Here is a 21398-nt window from a genome sequence, read left to right as displayed (position 1 = left end):
TGCGTGTAACAAAGGGTGACTTTAATCTACATATAGATTGGGGCAACCAAATTGGTAACAGTGCTAAGAAGGAGGATTTCGTGGAATTTATACGGGATGGTTTTCTAAGCCTATATGTACAGGAACCGACTAGAGGGCAGGACCATCCTCGACTGTATATTGTGTAATGAGGAGGGATTAGTTAGTGATCTTGTTGTGCAAGGCCCCTTGGGCAACAGTGACCATAATATGGTGGAATTCTGCATTCGGATGGAGAGTGACACGGTTAATTCAGAGACTAGGGTCCTGAACGTAAAAGAAAAGTAACTTTGATGGTATGAGACGGGAATTGGCTGGGATACACTGCCAAATGTTACTTAAAGGGTTGACGGTAGATATGCAATGGCAAAGATTTAAAGATCGCATGGATGAATAGACAATAGAAAATAGGTGCAGGAGAAGGCCATTCGGCCCTTCGAGCCAGCACCGCCATTTAATGTGATCATGGCTGATCATTCTCAATCAGTACCCCGTTCCTGCCTTCTCCCCGTACCCCCCGACTCCGCTATCCTTAAGAGCTCTATCTAGCTCTCTCTTGAATATATTCAGAGAATTAGCCTCCACTGCCTTCTGAGGCAGAGACAATTGTTCATCCGTAAAAATAAAACGGAAGGCAGCTCAATCGTGGCTGATGAGGGAAATTAGGGATTGTGTTAAATCTAAGGAGGAGGCATATAAATGGGCCAGAGTAAGCAGCAAACCGGAGGACTGGGAGAAATTTAGAATTCAACAGAGAAGGACAAAGGGATTGGTTAAGAGGGGGAGAAAAGAACAAGCTAGAAAGCTTGTGGAGAATATAAAAACTGACTGTAAAAGCTTCCATAGATATGTGAAGACAAATGTAGGTCCCTTACAGTCAGAGACAGGTGGATTTATAATGGGAAACAAGGAAATGGCAGAACAGTTAAACAAGTACTTTGGTTCTGTCTTCACTAAGGAAGACACAATCTCCCAGCAATACTAGGGGACCGAGGATCTGGTGAGAGGGAGGAACTGAAAGAAATCCACATTAGTCAGGAAATGGTGTTTGGTAAACTGTTGGGACTGAAGGCAGATAAGTCCCCAGGGCCTGATGGTCTGCACCCCAGAGTACTCAAGGAGGTGGCCCTAGAAATCGTGGATGCATTGATAATAATTTTCCAATATTCTATTGACTCTGGATCAGTGCCTGTGGACTGGAGGGTAGCCAATGTAACCCCACTTTTTAAGAAAGGAGGGAGAGAGAAAACGGGGAATTATAGACCAGTTAGTCTGACATCGGTAGTGGGGAAGATGCTTGAGTTGATTATTAAAGATGTAATAGCAGCACATTTGGAAATCAGTGACAGGATCGGTCAAAGTCAGCATGGATTTATGAAGGGTAACCAATGCTTGACTAATCTTCTGGAATGTTTTGAGGATGTAACAAGTAGATTGGACAAGGGAGAGCCGGTGGACGTGGTGTATCTGGACTTTCAAAAAGCCTTTGACAAGGTCCCATGCAAGAGATTAGTGTGCAAAATTAGAGCACATGGCATTGGGGGTAGGGTATTGACATGGATAGAGAACTGGTTGGCAGACAGGAAGCAAAGAGTCGGAATTAACGGCTCCTTTTCAGAATGGCAGGCAGTGACCAGTGGCAAGGCTCGGTGCTGGGAGCCCAATTATTTACAATATATATTAACGATTTAGACGAAGGAATTAAATGTGAAAATCTCCAAGTTTGCGGTTGACACAAAGCTGGGTGGCAGTGTGATCTGCGGGAGGATGTTATGATCCCAGTTCCGGGATGATGGGACCAACAATATGATGAAAGAATGGGTCGACTGGGCTTGTATTCACTGGAATTTTGAAGGATAAGAGGGGATCTTATAGAAACACATAAAATTCTTAAAGGATTGGATAGGCTAGATGCAGGAAAAATGTTCCCCATGTTGGGGGAGTTCAGAACCAGAGGTCACAGTTTAAGAATAAGGGGTAGGCCATTTAAGACTTTTTCAGCCCGAGAGTTGTGAATCTGTGGAATTCTCTGCCACAGAAGGCTGCGGAGGCCAATTCACTGGATGTATTCAAGAGGGAGTTAGATATCGTTCTTCGGGCAAATGGAATCAAGGGATATGGGGAGAAAGCAGGAACAGGGTACTGATTTTGGATGATCATCTATGATCACATTGAATAGCGGTGCTGGCTCGAAGGGTCGAATGGCCTACCAGTGCGCCTATTTTCCATGACTCCCCTCAACCTCCAGCGTTCCAGAGAAACAGTGTTCCAGAGTTGTCCCCTTCCCAGGGAAAGGCGAGCGTGCCAAACGCAATCTTCAGCACCGTGCCCACTGGCGCACCACTTTCAAAGGGTGGTGGGGGCATGCAACGGGCATCCAGGAGGTGGGTGAGGCAGAAACTATCGCAACGTTGAGGAAGCAATTACGACAGGTACGTGGACAGGGCAGGTTTGGAGGGGCGTGGGCCCAACGCGGGCAGGTGGGACTAGTGCAGCTGGGACATGTTGGCTGGCCGGTGTGGGCAAGTTGGGCCGAAGGGCCTGTTTCCACGCTGTATGATGCTTGAATCAGGGCAAGGGAACTAAAAAAATTATATCTTCAATGTATAAATTATTACAAAAATCTAGTCCAAAGATAGGAATTCAAAAATCAAGACAAAGATGGGAAACAGATCTGAATATTAGCATTGATGAACCAAGTTGGGAAAGATTGTGTTTAGACAGTATGAAAAATACTATCAATGTGAGATATAGTTTAGTACAATATAATTTTTTACATCAATTATATTTAACTCTGAAAAAATTAAACAATTTAAAACAAAACTTATCTGAAATTTGTTTTAGATGCAACCAAGATGTGGGTACTTTTTTACACTCCACATGGGCATGTCCGAAGGTAACTCCTTTTTGGAAAGACCTAAAAAATATTTTGGAACAATTGATGAATAAGACCATACCATTGGATTCAAGGTTGTTTTTATTGGGAGATATTAAAGGAATATTACCAAGGTTAATTTTAGATAAATATCAGGAAAGATTATTCAAAATAGCAATAGCAATAGCAAAAAAATGTGTAGTGGTCAGTTGGAAAGATCACAATGAAATAAGAATTGAAAGATGGTATGCAGAAATGCGTAGTTGTATCCCATTAGAAAAAGCAACTTATAATCTGAGAAATAGATTTGATTTATTTTTGAAAGTTTGGAACCCATTCACTTTAAAACTAGGACTAAGAATTGGAAATATTTAAATTCAGGATTGTTTTGATACCCTTAATAAGAATTTAATAAGAAATTAGCCGGAAGTGTTTCCTTTTGACTCCAGGTTTCCTTCTTTCTTTCTTTCTTTTTCTTTCTTTCTTTCTTTCTTTCTTTCTTTCTTTCTTTCTTTCTTTCTTTTTCTTTCTTTCTTTCTTTCTTTCTTTCTTTATTTCTTTCCTTCTTTCTTTCTTCTTCCTCTCTTTCCTCTTTTTTCTAACTGGGGGGTGGTGGGGAGGGGGGTTGTGGGTGGGGTGATAATACAGAACAATACATGTATAATCAAATTTATAATGTAGGTATCATTGGGTACTATGAGTTGTAACATGTATGTGCTTTGTTAAAATTTAAATTTAAAAAAATTAAAAAAAGAGGGAGTTAGATATCGTTCTTCGGGCAAATGCAATCAAGGGATATGGGGAGAAAGCAGGAACAGGGCACTGATTTTGGATGATCGTCTATGATCACATTGAATGGCGGTGCTGGCTCGAAGGGTCGAATGGCCTACCCGTGCGCCCATTTTCCATGTCTCCCCTCAACCTCCAACGTTCCAGAGAAACAGTGTTCCAGCGTTGTCCCCTTCCCAGTGAAGGCGAGCGTGCCAAACGGAATCTCCAGCATCGTGCCCACTGACGCACCACTTTCAAAGGGTGGTGGGGGCATGCAACGGGCATCCAGGAGGAGGTGGGTGAGGCAGAAACTATCGCAACGCTGAGGAAGCAATTACGACAGGTACGTGGACAGGGCAGGTTTGGAGGGGTGTGGGACTAGTGCACCTGGGGCATGTTGGCTGGCCGGTGTGGGCAAGTTGGGCCGAAGGGCCTGTTTCCACGCTGTATGATGCTAACAACGCAGCAGATTCCACCTGGATCCCGGACAAAGCAAGATCCCACTGACACCTCTCCAAACTTCGTGGTTACATTTATTCATTTTAGAAAGCAGTTATTCACAATGTTTGATGCAGTCTTCTTCACCTCGAAGGGACAGTCACTGATTACAATATTAGAAAGTAATTAAATATTATACACACATCAAACAATCACTTCCATCATAAAGCTTTGATGCAGAAAAAACTTCGGTCAACCCAAGAGTCCATTTCTTGTTGCTTCAGGGTGAGGAGGGAGGCAAAAGTCGCCCGAGGACGGCGTTGGCATCTTCGCCCGCCGCGTGGGTCAGGACTTGCCTTTGCTCACGGCCAGTCCGATCAGTCCCGCCATCCCCGCCAGGCCAACGATAGCCCCCCCGACGATCGCCATGCCCAGCAGACCATCTGCGCAGAGGAGGGAGGAGAGGAAAGGAAAGTCAGTGGTGCGATCGTTTCGCTCAACACCTCCCCTCAGTCCACCCAGAATCATAGCATCAGAGTGATAAAGCAGAGAAAGTGTGGAAAGCAAAGACAAGTGGGAAGCCAGAGGATTGGGACTCTTTTCAAAGAGCAACAGAAGATGACTAAGAAGGCAATACGGGGAGAAAAGATGAGGTACGAGGGTAAACTAGATAATAATATAAAGGCAAGAGAGGGCCAGAGCTCTTAAGGATAGCAGAGTCAGGGGGTATGGGGAGAAGGCAGGAATGGGGTACTGATTGAGAATGATCAGCCATGATCACATTGAATGGTGGTGCGTACAGGCTCGAAGGGCCGAATGGCCTCCTCCTGCACCTCTTGTCTATTGTCTAACAGGCCAACTTGCCCACAAGACCAGCTATCCCTAATCCCACCTGCCCGCGCTTGGCCCATATCCCTCCAACCCTGTCCTATTCATGTCCCCGTCAAACTGCTTCTTAAACATTGGGATAGTCCCAGCCTCAACTACCTCCTCAGGCAGCTCGAACCAGTCACCCACCGCCCTTTGTGTGAAAATGTTACCCCCTCAGATTCCTATTAAATCTTTTCCCCTTCATCTTAAACCCATGTCGTCTGGTCCTCGATTCACCGACTCTGGCCAAGAGACTCTGTGTGTCTACCTGATCTATTCCTCTCATGATTTCATACACCTCGACAAGATCACCCCTCATCCTCCTGCGCCTGGGCCTATGTGATCTTCCAGTTGCCAAACACTTTAACTCCACCTCCCCATTCCCACACTGGCCTCTCTATCCTGGGCCTCCTCCACTGTCAGAGTGAGGCTCAATGCAAATTGAAGGATCAGCACCTCACATTTCGCTTGGGCAGCTTAAACCCAGGCAGTATGTAGTCGGAAGAAGGGTCTCGACTTGAAACGTCACCCATTCCTTCTCTCCAGATGCTGCCTGTCCCGCTGAGTTACTCCAGCATTTTAGACAAGAGACAATAGGGTCATTCGGCCCTTCGAGCCAGCACCACCATTCACTGTGATCATGGCTGATCATCCACAATCTATACCCCGTTCCTGCCTTCTCCCCATATCCCTTGACTCCATTATCTTTAAGAGCTCTCCATCTTCTTCCTGTAGCTGTTCTTCCCCTCTCTGTTCTTCCTCCTCAGCTCCTTTTGCACAGCCTTCAGCTCCTCCTTATTTCCCGACTTAAAGACCCTCTTTTTCTCCTTAAGGAGGTCCTTTATGTCAGGGTTGACCCAGTGTTTGTTGTTGGAGAAACACCGTACAGTCCTGGTGGGTCCAGTGTTCTCCACACAGAAGTTAATACAGTCCGTGATGCACTGGGTTAGACCGGCAATGTCCTCCCCATGGGGATCACAGAGTTCCTCCCACAGTGTTGTTTCCAAACAGTCTCTCAGAGCCTCCACCGTCTCCTCGGACCATCCTCTAACTGTGTGGGTCACCGCTGGTTGCCTGTGCACGAGAGGTTTGTACACAGGCTGGAGATGGATCATGTTGTGGTCAGATCTCCCCGGGGGGGGGAGAGGGGGAGAGGGGGAGGGGTGCTGAGTTATATGTCTCCTTGGTGTTGGCATAGAATAAGCCCAGTATTTTGTTGTCTGTGGTGTGGCAGGTGATGTACTGGGTGAACCTGGGCAGAGTGGATGATGGGGGTGAACGTGGGCAGAGTGGATGATGGGGGTTCGCGGTTGAAGTCCCCGGAGATTAAAAAGAGGGCGTGTGGGTGCTGTGTTTGCAACCTGCTCACAGCTGAGTGCAGTACATCACAGGCCCTGTCGCCATTAGCAGAGGGGGGAATATATGTTGCTATCACAACAACATGTGAGAATTCCCTCGGTAGATAGTAAGGCCTCACGCTAACAGCTAAAAGCACGATGTACCTGCACCAGAGCTGCTCTTTAACAGTGATGTGCCCAGGGTTACACCATCAATCATTTACAAACACAGCCAGCCCTCCTCCTTTCCTCTTACCACTCTCCACTGTTCTGTCTGCCCGCCTCAGGTGAGAGATCAGCCATGATTCAACCGCGGCACAAACTCGATGGGCCGAATGGCCCAATTCTCCTCCTATGAGCCTCAACTGCAAACTTCTATGGACAGTCATTGGTTGCACCAAGGACTTTGATAGGTCACCGTCTCTATCACTCGTTTCCTTTCCCCTGATTCTCAGTCTGAAAAAGGGTCTTGACCCGAAACGTCACCCGTTCCTTCTCTCCAGAGATGCTGCCTGTCCCGCTGAGTTACTCCAGCATTTTGTGTCCATCTTCGTTTTAAACCAGCTTTCCCATTTCCTTATATGCGTTGATCTGTCGTTTTCACACCCTACCCTTCTATATCTGTGTGTCTCACTTTCCCCTGACTCTCAGACTGAAGGGTCTTGACACGAAACGTCACCCACTCCTTCTCTCCAGAGATGCTGCCTGTCCCACTGAGTTACTCCAGCATTTTGTGTCCATCTTTGGAGTTGCAGTCCCTTCCTTACACGTCCCCTCCTAGCAAGTCAGTGTGAAGGAGAGTCCCTGTCCACTTCACCTCCACACATGCAGCCTGACCCACAGAGTCTCTTGCCCAGAGTAGGCAAATCGAGGGCCAGGCAGCCCCCGTGGTCGGGGTCGAACTGGGATCTCCGGCGCTGCAAGGGCTGTAGGGCAGCAACTCTACTACTGCTATGCCACCGTGCACCACCTTAACACAGAGATGGATTGCAAAGCCCCTGTGACTGAGCTGTGCAGGGAGCTTTATGCCTCTGTCCATGGGCTACGTCAGCAGTCTGAGCCTCACCTCTCTGCAGCTTCTTGTTGATGAGTTTCTCCAGCTCCAAGCACTGCTGGTTGTGCGGCTCGCTTTTCAATATGGTGCGGATGAACTTCAGAGCCTTCTCGTACTCCTGAAACAAAACACAGCAGCCTTGTCACAACGCAGGGAAAACAGGGCACAGCCCATCAAAAGGTAGTTCACAACATGCGTAGGGAAGAACTGCAGGCGCTGGTTTAAATCGAAGATAGACACAAAACGCTGGAGTAACTCAGCAGGACAGGCAGCATCTCTGGAGAGAAGGAACGGGTGACATTTCGGGTCGAGACCCTTCTTCAGACTGACGTCAGGGGAGTGCGGGGTACAGAGATAAAATGTAGTCAGAAACAGTAAGACTGGTGGGAGAACTGGGAAGGGGAGGGGATGGAGAGAGGGAAAGGAAGGCCTACTTGAAGTTAGAGAAGTCGATGGTCATCCTGCTGGGGTGTAAACTTCCCAAGTGAAATATGAGGTGCTGTTCCTCCAATTTGCACTGGGCCTCACTCTGACAAGTTAACAGCACGGTCTGAAGAAGGGCTTCTTTCTTTCGGGCAGCACAGTGCCACAGCGGCTGAGTTGCCGCCTTACAGTTAAGTTTAATGACACTTGCACCGAGATACAGTGAAAAGCTACCCGGTCAGTGGAAAGTCGATACGTGATTACAATCGAACCACTTACAGTGTATAGATCATCGTTAAAGTAAGAAATGTTGCTGTAGGAATAGGGATTTATGAGCGATTGTAACATGTGATCGTAGCTCTGCTTCTGTGGCTAGTACACAAACAGTCGCCTGGGTTGGGCGCCATCTTGGAAGCTGCCAGCGACCCAGGTTCAATCCTGACTACGGGTGCTACCTGTAAAGAGTTTGTCCGTTCTCCCCGTGACCTGCGTGCGCTTTCTCCGGTTTCCTCCCACACTCCAAAGACGTACGGGTTTGTAGGCTTGGTATGAGTGTACATTGTCCCTAGTATGTGTAGGATCGCGTTAGTGTGCGTGTATCTCTAAAAAGAGCCTGGATCCGAAACATTGACTATCCATGTTCTCCAGAGTTGCTGCAAGACCCGCTGTGTTACTCCAGTACTTTATGTCCTTTGATGCTCTTAAAGTAACTTTTTAGTTATTGACTGTTGAATCAAACATAACTTGTTGCTTTCAGAGGAGTTTTTAGTTTTAGTTTTAGAGATACAGCATGGAAGCAGGCCCTTCGGCCCACCAAGTCCACGCCAACCAGCGATCCCCACACACTAACACAACCCTGCATTCAGCATTCTTTCTCATTAACTTTTCACTAACTTGTCAGGACAAGCTTTTGCAATCAAATGAACATAAACACTACGGATAATTTACAATTTTACCGAAGCCACTACAAATCTGTACATAGAGTCATAGAGTCCTACAGCACAGAAAGAGGCCCTTCGGCCCATCGTGTCCGTGCCGCCCGTTACCAAACACAGTCTAATTTTAATCCCATTTTCCCACATTTGAACCGTAGCCCTGAATGTTGTAGCATTTCAAGTGCCCATCCAAATGCCTCTTAAACGTTGTGAGTGTTCCCGCCTCCACCACCACCCCAGGCAGTGAGTTCCAGACTCCAACCACCCTCTGGGTGAAAAAGTTCTTTCTCACATCCCCCCGAAACCTCCCTCCCCTTACCCTGTATCTATGTCCCCTCGTTGTTGAACCTTCCACCAGTGGAAGAAGTTCCCCGCCATCTACCTTATCTATGCCCCTCATGATCTTGTCCACCTCGATCATGTCCCCTCTCAGCCTTCTCTGCTCCAAGGAAGCAGTTCAGTCTCTCCTCATAGCCGAGGCCCTGTGGGATGAAACCAGAGCACCCGGAGAAAACCCACGCAGGTCATGGGGTGAACGTACAAACTCCGCACAGACAGCACCCATAGTCAGGATCGAACCAGGGTCTCTGGCGCTGTGAGGCAGCAACTCTACCGCTGCACCACTTAAAAGTTGAGACTACTAGCAGCTGCGTTCTTTCTCATTAACTTTACACTAACTTTTCAGGACAAGCTTTCACAATCAAATGAACCATTCCAACATAAAATAAAGTTGTTCACAGCATTTCAAAGTACTTTTTGGTAAATGGCAGCTGAATCAAACATCCATTGGACAAAACGAATTAAACTGTTTGCAGCAAGTTGTATTCTTGCTCCTTAACTTTGCACTAACTTTTCACAACAACAGTGTAGCTGGAATGGGTGCAGAGAACACTCACAAGGATGTTTGCCCGGATTTGAGGGCCTGAGCTGTGGGAAAAAGTTGTGCAGGCTACGACTTTATTCCTTGAAGCGTAGGACTACAAGAGGAGATCTAGTAGAGGTGTACAAAACCACGAGAGGAAATAGATAGGGTGAATGCAGTCTTTTACATAGGGTTGGCAAATCAAGAGAGGGCATGGGTTTAAGGTGAGTGGGGAAAGATTTAATAGGAACCTAAGGGGCAACTTCTTCCTCACAGAGGGGGGTGGGTGTATGAAACAAGCTGCCAGAGAAGGTAGTTGAGGCAGGGATTATAACAACATTTAAAATTCATTTAGACAGGAGCATGGATATGATAGGTTTAGAGGGATGTGGACCAAATGCGGGCAGGTGGGACTAGTGTAGATGGGGCATGTTGATCGGCACGGTGGCGCAGCGGTAGAGTTGCTGCCTTACAGCGCTTACAGTACCGGAGACAATCCCGACTACGGGTACTGTCAGTACGGAGTTTGTACGTTCTCCCCGTGACCTGCTTGGGTTTTCTCTGAGATCTTCGGTTTCCTCCCACACTCCAAAGACGTGCGGGTTTGTAAGTTAATTGGCTTGGTGTCCCTGTGAATTTTCCCGTGTCTGTAGGATAGTGTTAATGTGCAGGGATCGCTGGTCGGCACGGACTTGGTGGGCCGAAGGGCCTGTTTCTGCGCTATATCTCTGAACTAGAGGGAGAGCTCCAGCCGCGGGGCCTGTGGACTTTAACACCGTGAAGCCCCGCGGTCTCTGGTGAGAAGAGGCCGACTCGGGAGCTCCGTGCCGCGGAGAGAGTTTCAACCGTCCCGACGCGGGGAGTTTCGTTCGCCCCGACGCGAGGGCCTCGGACAATCGGCAGCGGCGACTGCAGACGGTTCAACAGCCCCGACCGTGGGTGAACAAAGAGGAAGCTGATTGGACTTTATTACCTTCCATCACAGTGAGGAATGTGGAATCCGCTGTGGGGAATGTCTATGGGAAATTGTATTTTATGTGGCTGCGTGTCTTGTTGCTTTTCACTTAGTATGGCTGTACGGTAACTCAAATTACACCGAACCTTAATTGGCACATGTGACAATAAATTGCATCTTGAATCTTTAATCTTGAACTAAACCAAACTATGGAGGATATTTAAAGGTGAAATTTTGAGAGTACAGAGTCTTTATGTCCCTGTTCGGTGGAAAGGAAAGAATAATAATTTGAAAGAGCCGTGGTTTTCCAGGGAAATTGGACACTTGGTTCGGAAAAAGAGGGAGATATACAATAAATATAAGCGGCAGGGAGTAAATGAGGTTCTTGAGGAATATAAAGAATGTAAAAGGAATCTTAAAAAGGAAATTAGAAAAGCGAAAAAAAGATATGAGGCTGCTTTGGCAAGTAATGTAAAAGTAAACCCCAAGGGGTTCTACAGATATGTCAATAGCAAAAGGATAGTGAGGGATAAAATTCGTCCATTAGAGAGTCTATGTGCTGAGCCGGAAGAAATGGGGGAGATATTAAACAATTTCTTTTCTTCGGTATTTACCGAGGAGAAGGATATTGAATTATGTGAGGTAAGCGAAACAAGTAGAGTAGTGATGGAAATTAGGAGGATTAAAGAAGAGGAGGTACGGACACTTTTGAAAAATATAAAAGTGGATAAGTCTCCAGGTCCTGATAGGATATTCCCTAGGACATTGAGGGAAGTTGGTGCAGAAATAGCAGGGGCTATGACGGAAATATTTCAAACGTCATTAGAAACGGGGATGGTGCCGGAAGATTGGCGCATTGCGCATGTTGTGCCTTTGTTTAAAAAAGGTTCTAAAAGTAAACCTAGCAATTATAGACCTATTAGTTTGGCATCTGTGGTGGGAAAATTAATGGAAAAGATACTTAGGGACAATATATATAATTATTTGGATAATCAAGGCCTGATTAGAAACAGTCAACATGGATTTGTGCCTGGAAGGTCATGTTTGACTAATCTTCTTGAATTTTTTGAAGAGGTTACCAGGGAAATTGATACGGGTAAGGCTGTGGATGTTGTCTATATGGACTTCAGTAAGGCATTTGACAAGGTTCCACATGGAAGGTTGATTAAGAAGGTTAAATCGTTGGGTATTAATAGTGAGGTTGCAAGATGGATTCAACAATGGCTGAATGGGAGATACCAGAGGGTAACGGTTGACAATTGTATGTCAGGTTGGAGGCCAGTGTCTAGTGGAGTGCCCCAAGGATCTGTGTTGGGTCCACTGTTGTTTGTCATTTATATTAATGATCTGGATGATGGTGTGGCAAATTGGATTAGTAAATATGCAGATGATACTAAGATAGGTGGAGTAGTTGATAGTGAGGTAGATTTTCAAAGTCTACAGAGAGACTTGGGCCTTTTGGAAGGGTGGGCTGAAAGATGGCAGATGGAGTTTAATGCCGATAAGTGTGAGGTGCTGCATTTTGGTAGGACAAATCAAAATAGGACGTACAGGGTAAATGGTAGGGAATTGAGGAATGCAGTGGAACAGAGGGTTCTGGGAATAACTGTGCATTGTTCCCTGAAGGTGGAATCTCATGTGGATAGGGTGGTGAAGAAGGCGTTTGGTATGCTTGCCTTTATAAATCAGAGCATCGAGTATAGAAGTTGGGATGTAATGTTAAAATTGTACAGGGCATTGGTGAGGCCGAATCTGGAGTATGGTGTGCAGTTCTGGTCGCCAAATTATAGGAAGGATGTCGACAAAATGGAGAGGGTACAGAGGAGATTTACTAGAATGTTGCCTGGGTTTCAGCACTTAGGCTACAGAGAGAGGTTGAACAGGTTGGGTCTTTATTCTTTGGAGCGTAGAAGGTTGAGGGGGGACTTGATAGAGGTTTTTAAAATTTTGAGAGGGACGGACAGAGTTGACGTGGGTAGGCTTTTCCCTTTGAGAGTGGGGAAGATTCCAACAAGGGGACATAGCTTCAGAATTGAGGGACAAAGGTTTAGGGGTAACATGAGGGGGAACTTCTTTACTCAGAGGGTTGTGGCTGTATGGAATGGGCTTCCGGTGGAAGTGGTGGAGGCTGGCTCGATTTTATTATTTAAGAGTAAATTGGATAGGTATATGGATAAGAGGGGATTAGAGGGTTACGGTGTGAGTGCAGGTAGATGAGACTAGGTCAGGGAGAATGGTCGGCGTGGACTGGTAGGGCCGGACAGGCCTGTTTCCATGCTGTAGTTGTTATATATGCCTGGGCAGGTTGGGCCGAAGGGCCTGTTTTTGTGCTGTGTGATTTTGACAAGCTTTGACAATTAAATAACTCCTTCTAAAGGATTTGGGATCATGAACTACATTAACAGTTTCCAAGTTTCTGTCATGTGTCCTCATTGCACAGTACTGCAGTTCAAGTGACAAGGAACTGTAGTTATTCACAAAATGCTGGAGTAACTCAGCAGGTCAGGCAGCATCTCAGGAGAGAAGGAATGGGCGACGTTTCGGGTCGAGACCCAGAGTCTGAAGAAGGGTCTCGACCCGAAACGTCACTCGACGTCACTTCGATTTGTACCAGCATCTGCAGTTATTTTCTTATAGGAACTGTAGTTACTCACCTTCAACCGATAATTCCCAACAGCCAAGTAGAACATGTAATCTCTCTGCTCCTCTTTCGATGCAACAGGATACAACTCTGAATGGAGAGAGACAGGAGAGTGAGTGTCAGCCATCGAGTCGTACAGCATGCCTGAAGGGTCTCGCCCCGAAAAGTCAAGTCAAGATTGTCCCAGATAGAACGATCAAATTCGATCTTGCTGCAGCACAACAGAATATGTAAACATAGCACACCAAATAATAATAATAATAATAATATTAAGTCTATTGTAGTTCAGAGTTGATTTGAGGTTGTAATGTCTAATAGCCTGATGGCTGTGGGGAAGAACGGCAGCACAGTGGCGCAGCGGTAGAGTTGCTGCCTTACAGCGAATGTAGCGCCGGAGACTCAGGTTCGATCCTGACTACGGGCGCCGTCTGTACGGAGTTTGTACGTTCACCCCGTGACCTGCGTGGGTTTTCTCCAAGATCTTCGGTTTCCTCCCACACTCCAAAGGCGTGCAGGTATGTAGGTTAATTGGCTGGGAAAATGTAAAAATTGTCCCTAGTGTGTGTAGGATAGTGTTAGTGTGCGGGGATCGCTGGGCGGCGCGGACTCGGTGGGTCGAAAGGGCCTGTTTCCAGGCTGTATATCTAAACTAAACTAAACCAAACCTCTCATCCTCATTAGTAGAAACAAACTCCTGCATCGACCAAACGCTATCATCTCAAACGCTATCATGGCAAGATGGTCTCATAGCTCCACAACCATCTAGATGGCAACCAGCAACGCTGAGGCCCTGTACAAGAAGGGACAGAGCCGGCTGTGCTTTCTGAGAAGGCTCCACTCCTTCAACGTCTGCACTAAGGTGCTGCAGATGTTCCACCAATCGGTGGTGGCCAGTGGCATCGTCTTCGCTGCCGTGTGCCGGAGCAGCAGGGCGAAGGCCGCGGACACCAACAGGATCAACAAGCTCATCAGGAAGGCTGGCTCCGTCCTGGGGGCGGAGTTGGAGTTGGATTCACGGGAGGGGGTCTTGGAGGGGAGGATGCTCCTCAAACTGCGGAGCATCCTGGACAATACAGCTCACCCCTTCCATGACACACTGGTCAACCTGAGGAGCACCTACAGCAACAGACTGGTCCCACCAAGATCCAGCACAGAACGCCACAGGAGATCCTTCTACCCTGTGGCTATCAAACCGTACAACCCCTCCCCCTTCTGTCTGGAATTTAGAAGGATGAGAGGGGATCTTATTGAAACATATAAGATTATTAAGGGATTGGACACGTTAGAGGCAGGAAACATGTTCCCAATGTTGGGGGAGTCCAGAACCAGAAGAATAAGTGGTCTGCCATTTAGAACGGAGATGAGGAAAAACTTTTTCACTCAGAGTTGTGAATCTGTGGAATTCTGCCTCAGAAGGCAGTGGAGGCCAATTCAGAATGGGGTACTGATTGTGGATGATCAGCCATGACCACATTGAATGGCGGTGCTGGCTCGAAGGGCCGAATGGCCTCCTCCTGCACCTATTGTCTATTGTCTGTCATGGGGTAGACTGACTCCCCTCCCCCTCCCTCCCCAATCCTTTCCACTCATCACTTTAATTTCAGGTTTCATGTATTTTGTGTTTTGTGGCTGTTGGCCGATCAATCTCTCTCCTGGGATAAATGAAGTTCTATCGCATCGTGTTGTGTGCGATGTCTACGCACTTCCTTGCTCACCTTCCAAAATGGCGACTCCTTTAATAATGTCTCCAGAGTACTTGCTCCGGATCAGGCACCAGGCGTATTCAAACTGCGTGCCTCTGGACAGGGAGCCCTGCTTCAACTCCTGGTTGTACTTCTTCTCAAACTTCTGCAACGCAGTCAACAAAAACAGTTACGAGAGAACAGGGTCAAGTCAGGGCGGTGGTGGAGTCGGTGCCTCACAGTGCCAGAGACACGGGTTCGATCCTGACTACGGGTGCTGTCTGCACGGAGTGGGCAGAAGAATACTTTCGGGGCAAGTCGGGCATCAGTGACAACCGTTCACAACAACCAAGTTACGTCAGTCTCCCTTGGTTTGTCAGGTGCGTTTGGAGGGAGTGAAAAACAGTGGGTATGAACATTAGGAAAAATCCCATTAACTGGGAGAGTTGCTGCCTTACAGCACCAGAGACCCGGGTTCGATCCTGACTACGGGTGCTGCCTGTACAGAGTTTGCACGTTCTCCCCGTGACCGCGTGGGTTTTCCCCGGGCGCTCCGGTTTCCTCCACAGGTTTGAAGGTTAATTGGCTTTGGTAAAGATTGTAAATTGTGCCAAGTGTGTAGCACAAAGCTACGGGATGGGGTGATCGCTGGTCGGCAGGGACTCGGTGGGCCGAAGGGCCTACTTTTTCCGCTGTATGTCTAAAGGAGTTTGTCATGCACACGTGGAGGTACAGAGACAATGCAGAGCATCACAGTCACACAAAGTCATGCACACAAAGTCTTACATTATAGGTAAAATATAAATAGTCCACAAGACCGTGAAAGGAAAAGTATTGTCCAAAAAAAATTCTTAGTGCAAAAACTGTCAACGTGTTTCTGCCGGCTGCTGGGCGCCAAACTGCCCTCATCGTCGACTCATACAGCACGGAAACAGGCCCTTCAACCCAACTCGTCCATGCCAACCAAGATGCCCCATCTAAGCTACTCCTGTGTTTGGCCAATATCCCTCTCAACCTTTCCTATTCATGCTCCTGTCCAAGTATCTTTTACCTGTTGATTTATTCACAAAATGCTGGAGTAACTCAGCAGGTCAGGCAGCATCTCGGGACAGAAGGAATGGGTGACGTTTCGGGTCGAGACCCTTCTTCAGACTGATGTCAGGGGGGCGGGACAAAGGAAGGATATAGGTGGAGACAGGAAGATAGAGGGAGATCTGGGAAGGAGGAGGGGAAGGGAGGGACAGAGGAGCTATCTAAAGTTGGAGAAGTCGACGTTCATACCACCGGGCTGCAAACTGCCCAGGCGAAATATGAGGTGCTGTTCCTCCAATTTCCGGTGGGCCTCACTATGGCACTGGAGGAGGCCCATGACAGAAAGGTCAGACTGGGAATGGGAGGGGGAGTTAAAGTGCTCGGCCACCGGGAGATCAGTTTTGTTAATGCGGACCGAGCGCAGGTGTTCAGCGAAGCGATCGCCGAGCCTGCGCTTGGTTTCGCCGATGTAAATGAGTTGACATCTACAGCAGCGGATCCAATAGATGAGGTTGGAGGAGGTGCAGGTGAACCTTTGTCTCACCTGGAAAGACTGTTTGGGTCCTTGGATGGAGTTGAGGGGGGAGGTAAAGGGACAGGTGTTGCATCTCGTGCGGTTGCAGGGGAAAGTGCCCGGGGTTGGGGTGGTTTGAGTAGGAAGGGACGAGTGGACCAGGGAGTTACGGAGGGAACGGTCTCTGCGGAATGCAGAGAGGGGAGGGGATGGGAAGATATGGCCAGTGGTGGTGTCCCGTTGTAGGTGACGGAAATGTTGGTGGATGATATGTTGGATCCGCTGGCTGGTGGGGTGGAAGGTGAGAACGAGGGGGATTCTGTCCTTATATCAGGTATCTTTTACCTGTTGGCAGATACAAAGAGTCGGTTTACATGGAAGGGCCTCGACCCGAAACGTCACCCATTCTTTTTCTCCAGAGATGCTCCCTGTCCTGCTGAGTTTGTGTCTATCTTCAGTGTAAACCTACATCTGCAGTTCCTTCCTACACATTTTTATTGAACTCGGCACCATGTTTGACACAGACATTGTGGGCTGAATCGTTTTATTTGAAACAAGCAGCCAGAGGAGGTAGTTGAGGCTGGGACTATTCTAACGTTGAAGAAACAGTTAAAGTTTGGGTGGATATGGACCAAACGCAGGCAGGTGGGAGTAGTGTAGCTGGGACATGTTGGCCAGTGTGGGCAAGTTAGGCCGAAGGGCCTATTTGCACACTGTGACTCTATCTATAACTCTACAAATGAATGTTGACGCCTTACAGCGCCAGAGACCCGGGTTCGATCCTGACTACCTTCTCCCCATGACCTGCACGAGTTTTCTCCGGGTGCTCCGGTTTCTTTAGTCAGAGGGTGGTGAATCTGAGGAATTCTTTGCCACAGAAGGCCCTGGAGGCCGTCAGTGGATATTGTTAAGGCAGAGATAGATTCTTAATTATTACGGGTGTCAGGGGTTATGGGGTGAAGGCAGCAGAATGGTGTTAGGAGGGAGAGATAGATCAGCCATGATTGAATGGCGGAGTAGACTTGATGGGCCGAATGGTCTAATTCTACTATCACATGACCATGTGACCTTACCCTCCCCTCCAACCCCATCTCCCTCCCATCCCTCACCCTCCCCTCCCTCCTATCTGTCCCTTCCCCTAACCCTCTCCTCACTCATCCTCCCCATATCCCTGTCCCATGTCCCGCCACTTCTCTCCTGTCTCCTCCCCTCCATCCCCCTCCTCCTGTGCCCTTCCCACCATCCCTCCTATCCTCTGACCTCCCCTCCCTCCATCCTCACCCTTCTATCCCCTCCCTAACGTTCTTGCCATGTCCATCCTCACCACCCCTTCCCTCCCCTGCCTCGTTCCCTCCCCTCCCTCCTGTCCTCTCCCCTGTCCTCGCCCCACACCTCCCCTCACCACCCCCTCTCCCCACACCTCCCCTCACCACCCCCTCTCCCCACACCCCTCCTATCCCCACCACTCCCATCTCCCCACCACTCGTCTCCTGCTCCCCTCCTCTCCTGAGCCTCCCCCGTCTGGTACCCTACCCCTACCCTTCACCCACCCCTACCCTCCCCCCCACCACAGCCCTACCTACACCTAACCGTCTCTCCCTCCCCCTCTCTCTCCCCCTCCCCCTCTCTCCCAGTACCAGCAGGTCCTCGGTAGACACAGTCTCCCTCTCTCTCTCCCTCTCCCCTCCCTTCTCCCTCTCACCCCCCCCCCCCCCTCCCTCTCTCCCACTCCCCCAGTAACAGCAGGTCCTCGGGAGACACGGTCTCTCTCCCTCTCCCCTCTCTCTCCCCTCTCTCTCTCTCTCCCTCCCCCCTCTCTCTCCCTCCCCCCTCTCTCTCCCTCCCCCTCCCTCCCTCTCTCTCTCTCCCTCCCCCTCTCTCTCCCTCCCCCTCTCTCTCCCCCCTCCCTCTCTCCCCCTCCCTCTCCTCTCTCCCCCTCCCTCTCACTCCCTCCCCCTCTACCCCCCTCTCTCTCCCCCTCCCTCTCTCCCCCTCCCTCTCTCTCCCTCCCTCTCTACCCCCCTCTCTCTCCCCCTCCCTCTCTCTCCCTCCCCCTCTACCCCCCTCTCTCTCCCCCTCCCTCTCTCCCCCTCCCTCTCTCCCCCTCCCTCTCTCTCCCTCCCCCTCTACCCCCCTCTCTCTCCCCCTCCCTCTCTCTCCCTCCCCCTCTACCCCCCTCTCTCTTCCCCCCTCTCTCCCCCTCCCCCTCTCTCTCCCCCTCTCTCCCCCCCCTCCCTCTCTCCCCCCCTCTCTCCCTCCCCCTCTCTCTCCCTCCCCCTCTCTCCCTCCCCCTCTCTCCCCCTCTCCCCCCCTCTCCTCTCTCTCCCCCCCTCTCCCCCCTCTCTCTCCCCCCCCTCTCTCCCCCTCTCTCCCTCCCTCTCTCCCTCCCTCCCTCTCCCTCCCTCCCCCTCTCTCTCCCTCCCCCTCTCTCCCTCTCCCTCTCTCCCCCTCTCTCCCTCTCCCTCTCTCCCCCCCTCTCCCCCCTCTCTCTCCCCCCCCTCTCTCCCCCTCTCTCCCTCCCTCCCTCCCCCTCCCTCTCTCCCCCCCTCTCTCCCTCCCCCTCTCTCTCCCTCCCCCTCTCTCCCTCCCCCTCTCTCCCCCTCTCCCCCCCTCTCCTCTCTCTCCCCCCCTCTCCCCCCTCTCTCTCCCCCCCCTCTCTCCCCCCCTCTCCCTCCCTCTCTCCCTCCCTCCCTCTCCCTCTCTCCCTCCCTCCCCCTCTCCCCCCCTCTCCCTCCCCCTCTCTCCCCCTCTCCCCCCTCTCCTCTCTCTCCCCCCTCTCCCCCCTCTCTCTCCCCCCCCCTCTCTCCCCCCCTCTCCCTCCCTCTCTCCCTCCCTCCCTCTCCCTCTCTCCCTCCCTCCCCCTCTCCCCCCCTCTCCCTCCCCCTCTCTCCCCCCCTCTCCCCCCCTCTCCTCTCTCTCCCCCCCTCTCTCCCTCCCTCCCTCTCCCTCTCTCCCCCCCCCTCTCCCTCTCTCTCCCCCCCTCTCCCCCTCTCTCCCCCTCTCTCCCTCCCTCCCTCTCCCCCCTCTCTCTCCCCCCCCTCTCTCCCCCTCTCTCCCTCCCTCTCCCTCTCTCCCCCCCCCTCTCTCTCCCTCTCCCCCCTCCTCTCCCCCCCCCTCTCCCTCTCTCTCCCCCCCCCTCTCCCCCTCTCTCCCCCTCTCCCCCCCTCTCTCCCTCTCTCCCTCTCTCCCTCCCCCTCTCTCCCCCTCTCTCCCTCCCTCCCCCTCCCTCTCTCCCCCCCTCTCTCCCTCTCTCCCTCTCTCCCTCCCCCTCTCTCCCCCTCTCTCCCTCCCTCTCTCCCCCCCCTCTCCCTCCCTCTCCCCCTCTCTCCCCCCCTCTCCCCCTCTCTCCCTCCCTCTCTCCCCCCCCTCTCCCTCCCTCTCCCCCTCTCTCCCCCCCTCTCTCCCTCTCTCCCTCCCTCCCTCTCCCTCTCTCCCCCCCTCTCTCCCTCTCTCCCTCTCTCCCTCCCCCTCTCTCCCCCTCTCTCCCTCCCTCTCTCCCCTCCCTCTCCCTCCCTCTCCCCCTCTCTCCCCCCCTCTCTCCCTCTCTCCCTCCCTCCCTCTCCCTCTCTCCCTCCCTCTCTCCCTCCCTCTCCCCCCCCTCTCCCTCCCTCTCCCCCCTCCTCTCCCCCCCCCTCTCCCTCTCTCTCCCCCCCTCTTTCCCCCCCAGTACCAGCAGGTCCTCGGGAGACACGATCTCGCTGACGATAGCCTCCATGTTGCCGGAACTCCTCCCTCACGTCCGGCCGTCGTGCATCACGTCACCGCGCACCTTGCGCGTGAGCTACGTCACGTGCGTGCGTGCTGACGGCCGCGGTCGCCATCTTTGTTGCGGGCAACGAATCCGCGCTGCTGCGGCCGCCGTCGCCATGTTTAGTGCTGGCAGTGGTGATAGTGGATGGGGGAAATAAATATCACAATGGGAGTCACAGATAGACACAAAATGCTGGGGTAACTCAGCAGGACAGCCAGCATCTCTGGATAGAAGGAATGAGCATCTATATAATAAACAAGAAAAACATATGAAGAAAGACTGGATAGACTCGGCTTGTACTCGCTGGAATTTAGAAGATTGAGGGGGGATCTTATAGAAACGTACAAAATTCTTAAGGGGTTGGAGAGGCTAGATGCGGGAAGATTGTTCCCGATGTTGGGGAAGTCCAGAACAAGGGGTCACTGTTTAAGGATAAGGGGGAAGTCTTTTAGGACCGAGATGAGAACGTTTTTTTTCACACAGAGAGTGGTGAGTCTGTGGAATTCTCTGCCACAGAAGGTAGTTGAGACCAGTTCATTGGCTATATTTAAGAGGGAGTTAGATGTGGCCCTTGTGGCTAAAGGGATCAGGAGGTATGGAGAGAAGGCAGGTACGGGATACTGAGTTGGATGATCAGCCATGATCATATTGAATGGCGGTGCAGGCTCGAAGGGCCGAATGGCCTACTCCTGCACCTATTTTCTATGTTTCTATGTAAATTCAGTGTATATGTTAGGGGCATTACTGTGGCACAGCTGTCACCCATTCCTTCTCTCCCGAGATGCTGCCTGACCTGCTGAGTTACTCCAGCTTTTTGTGAATAAATCGATTTGTACCAGCATCTGCAGTTATTTTCTTATACTACTTGAAGACTTGCACGTTGTGGTGACATGCAGAAATCCATGCCACTGAAACTTCTTTCACATTCTGCTGTTGATACCGGAATTGTATTTACTGCCGTTACCAGCTGCTGAAAGTCTGCAGAAACTATCTTCCCTTTAGATTCCTTGAATTCTCTGAAGGCTCTGAAACAAAGCCGACCATTTAAGCCAAAATTTTCTGCCATTTCTTCTACATCATTATCCCCAAAGCTAAAAAGTGAATCCTCTGGAATATTGTTAATATCTAAATATTTTAACTTTTTACATTTATCATTGGAAGCTGCTGTAGATTCAAGCAGCCTGGATTTCATATTATTGACCAAACTCCTCAAAAACTGTTGTCTGTCAGCTATGCCCTC

General features: G+C 50.1%; 1 protein-coding gene across 1 annotated transcript; it reads right to left on the bottom strand.

The window, feature by feature from the left end:
* Positions 1–2995: 2995 nt before the first annotated feature.
* fis1 (fission, mitochondrial 1) lies at positions 2996–20193 on the bottom strand. The gene is made up of 5 exons (XM_078427650.1): positions 20078–20193; positions 14895–15027; positions 13193–13269; positions 7376–7481; positions 2996–4545 (listed from the first exon to the last, which is right to left on the bottom strand). Exons 1-5 carry the CDS (start codon positions 20120–20122, stop codon positions 4448–4450), a joined length of 459 nt encoding a protein of 152 aa, XP_078283776.1. The 5' UTR covers positions 20123–20193; the 3' UTR covers positions 2996–4447.
* Between the last annotated feature and the right edge of the window lie 1205 nt (positions 20194–21398).

The sequence above is a fragment of the Rhinoraja longicauda genome, chromosome 34 (assembly GCF_053455715.1).
Source record: "Rhinoraja longicauda isolate Sanriku21f chromosome 34, sRhiLon1.1, whole genome shotgun sequence".
In the NCBI taxonomy this organism is placed as follows: domain Eukaryota; kingdom Metazoa; phylum Chordata; class Chondrichthyes; order Rajiformes; family Arhynchobatidae; genus Rhinoraja; species Rhinoraja longicauda.
Note: the sequence above shows the minus strand (reverse complement) of the source record. Positions and strands in the feature narration are given on the sequence as shown.

Bases quoted from the DNA above. Each gene is read 5' to 3' on its own strand.
- fis1 (XM_078427650.1), bottom strand. From the start codon at position 20,122: ATGGAGGCTATCGTCAGCGAGATCGTGTCTCCCGAGGACCTGCTG. The intron at 7,482-13,192 runs GTGAGTAACTAC...GTTTTGTTTCAG, and splicing joins TTGGGAATTATCGGTTGAAG to GAGTACGAGAAGGCTCTGAA. The intron at 4,546-7,375 runs GTGAGGCTCAGA...TCCTCTGCGCAG, and splicing joins CAACAAGAAGCTGCAGAGAG to ATGGTCTGCTGGGCATGGCG.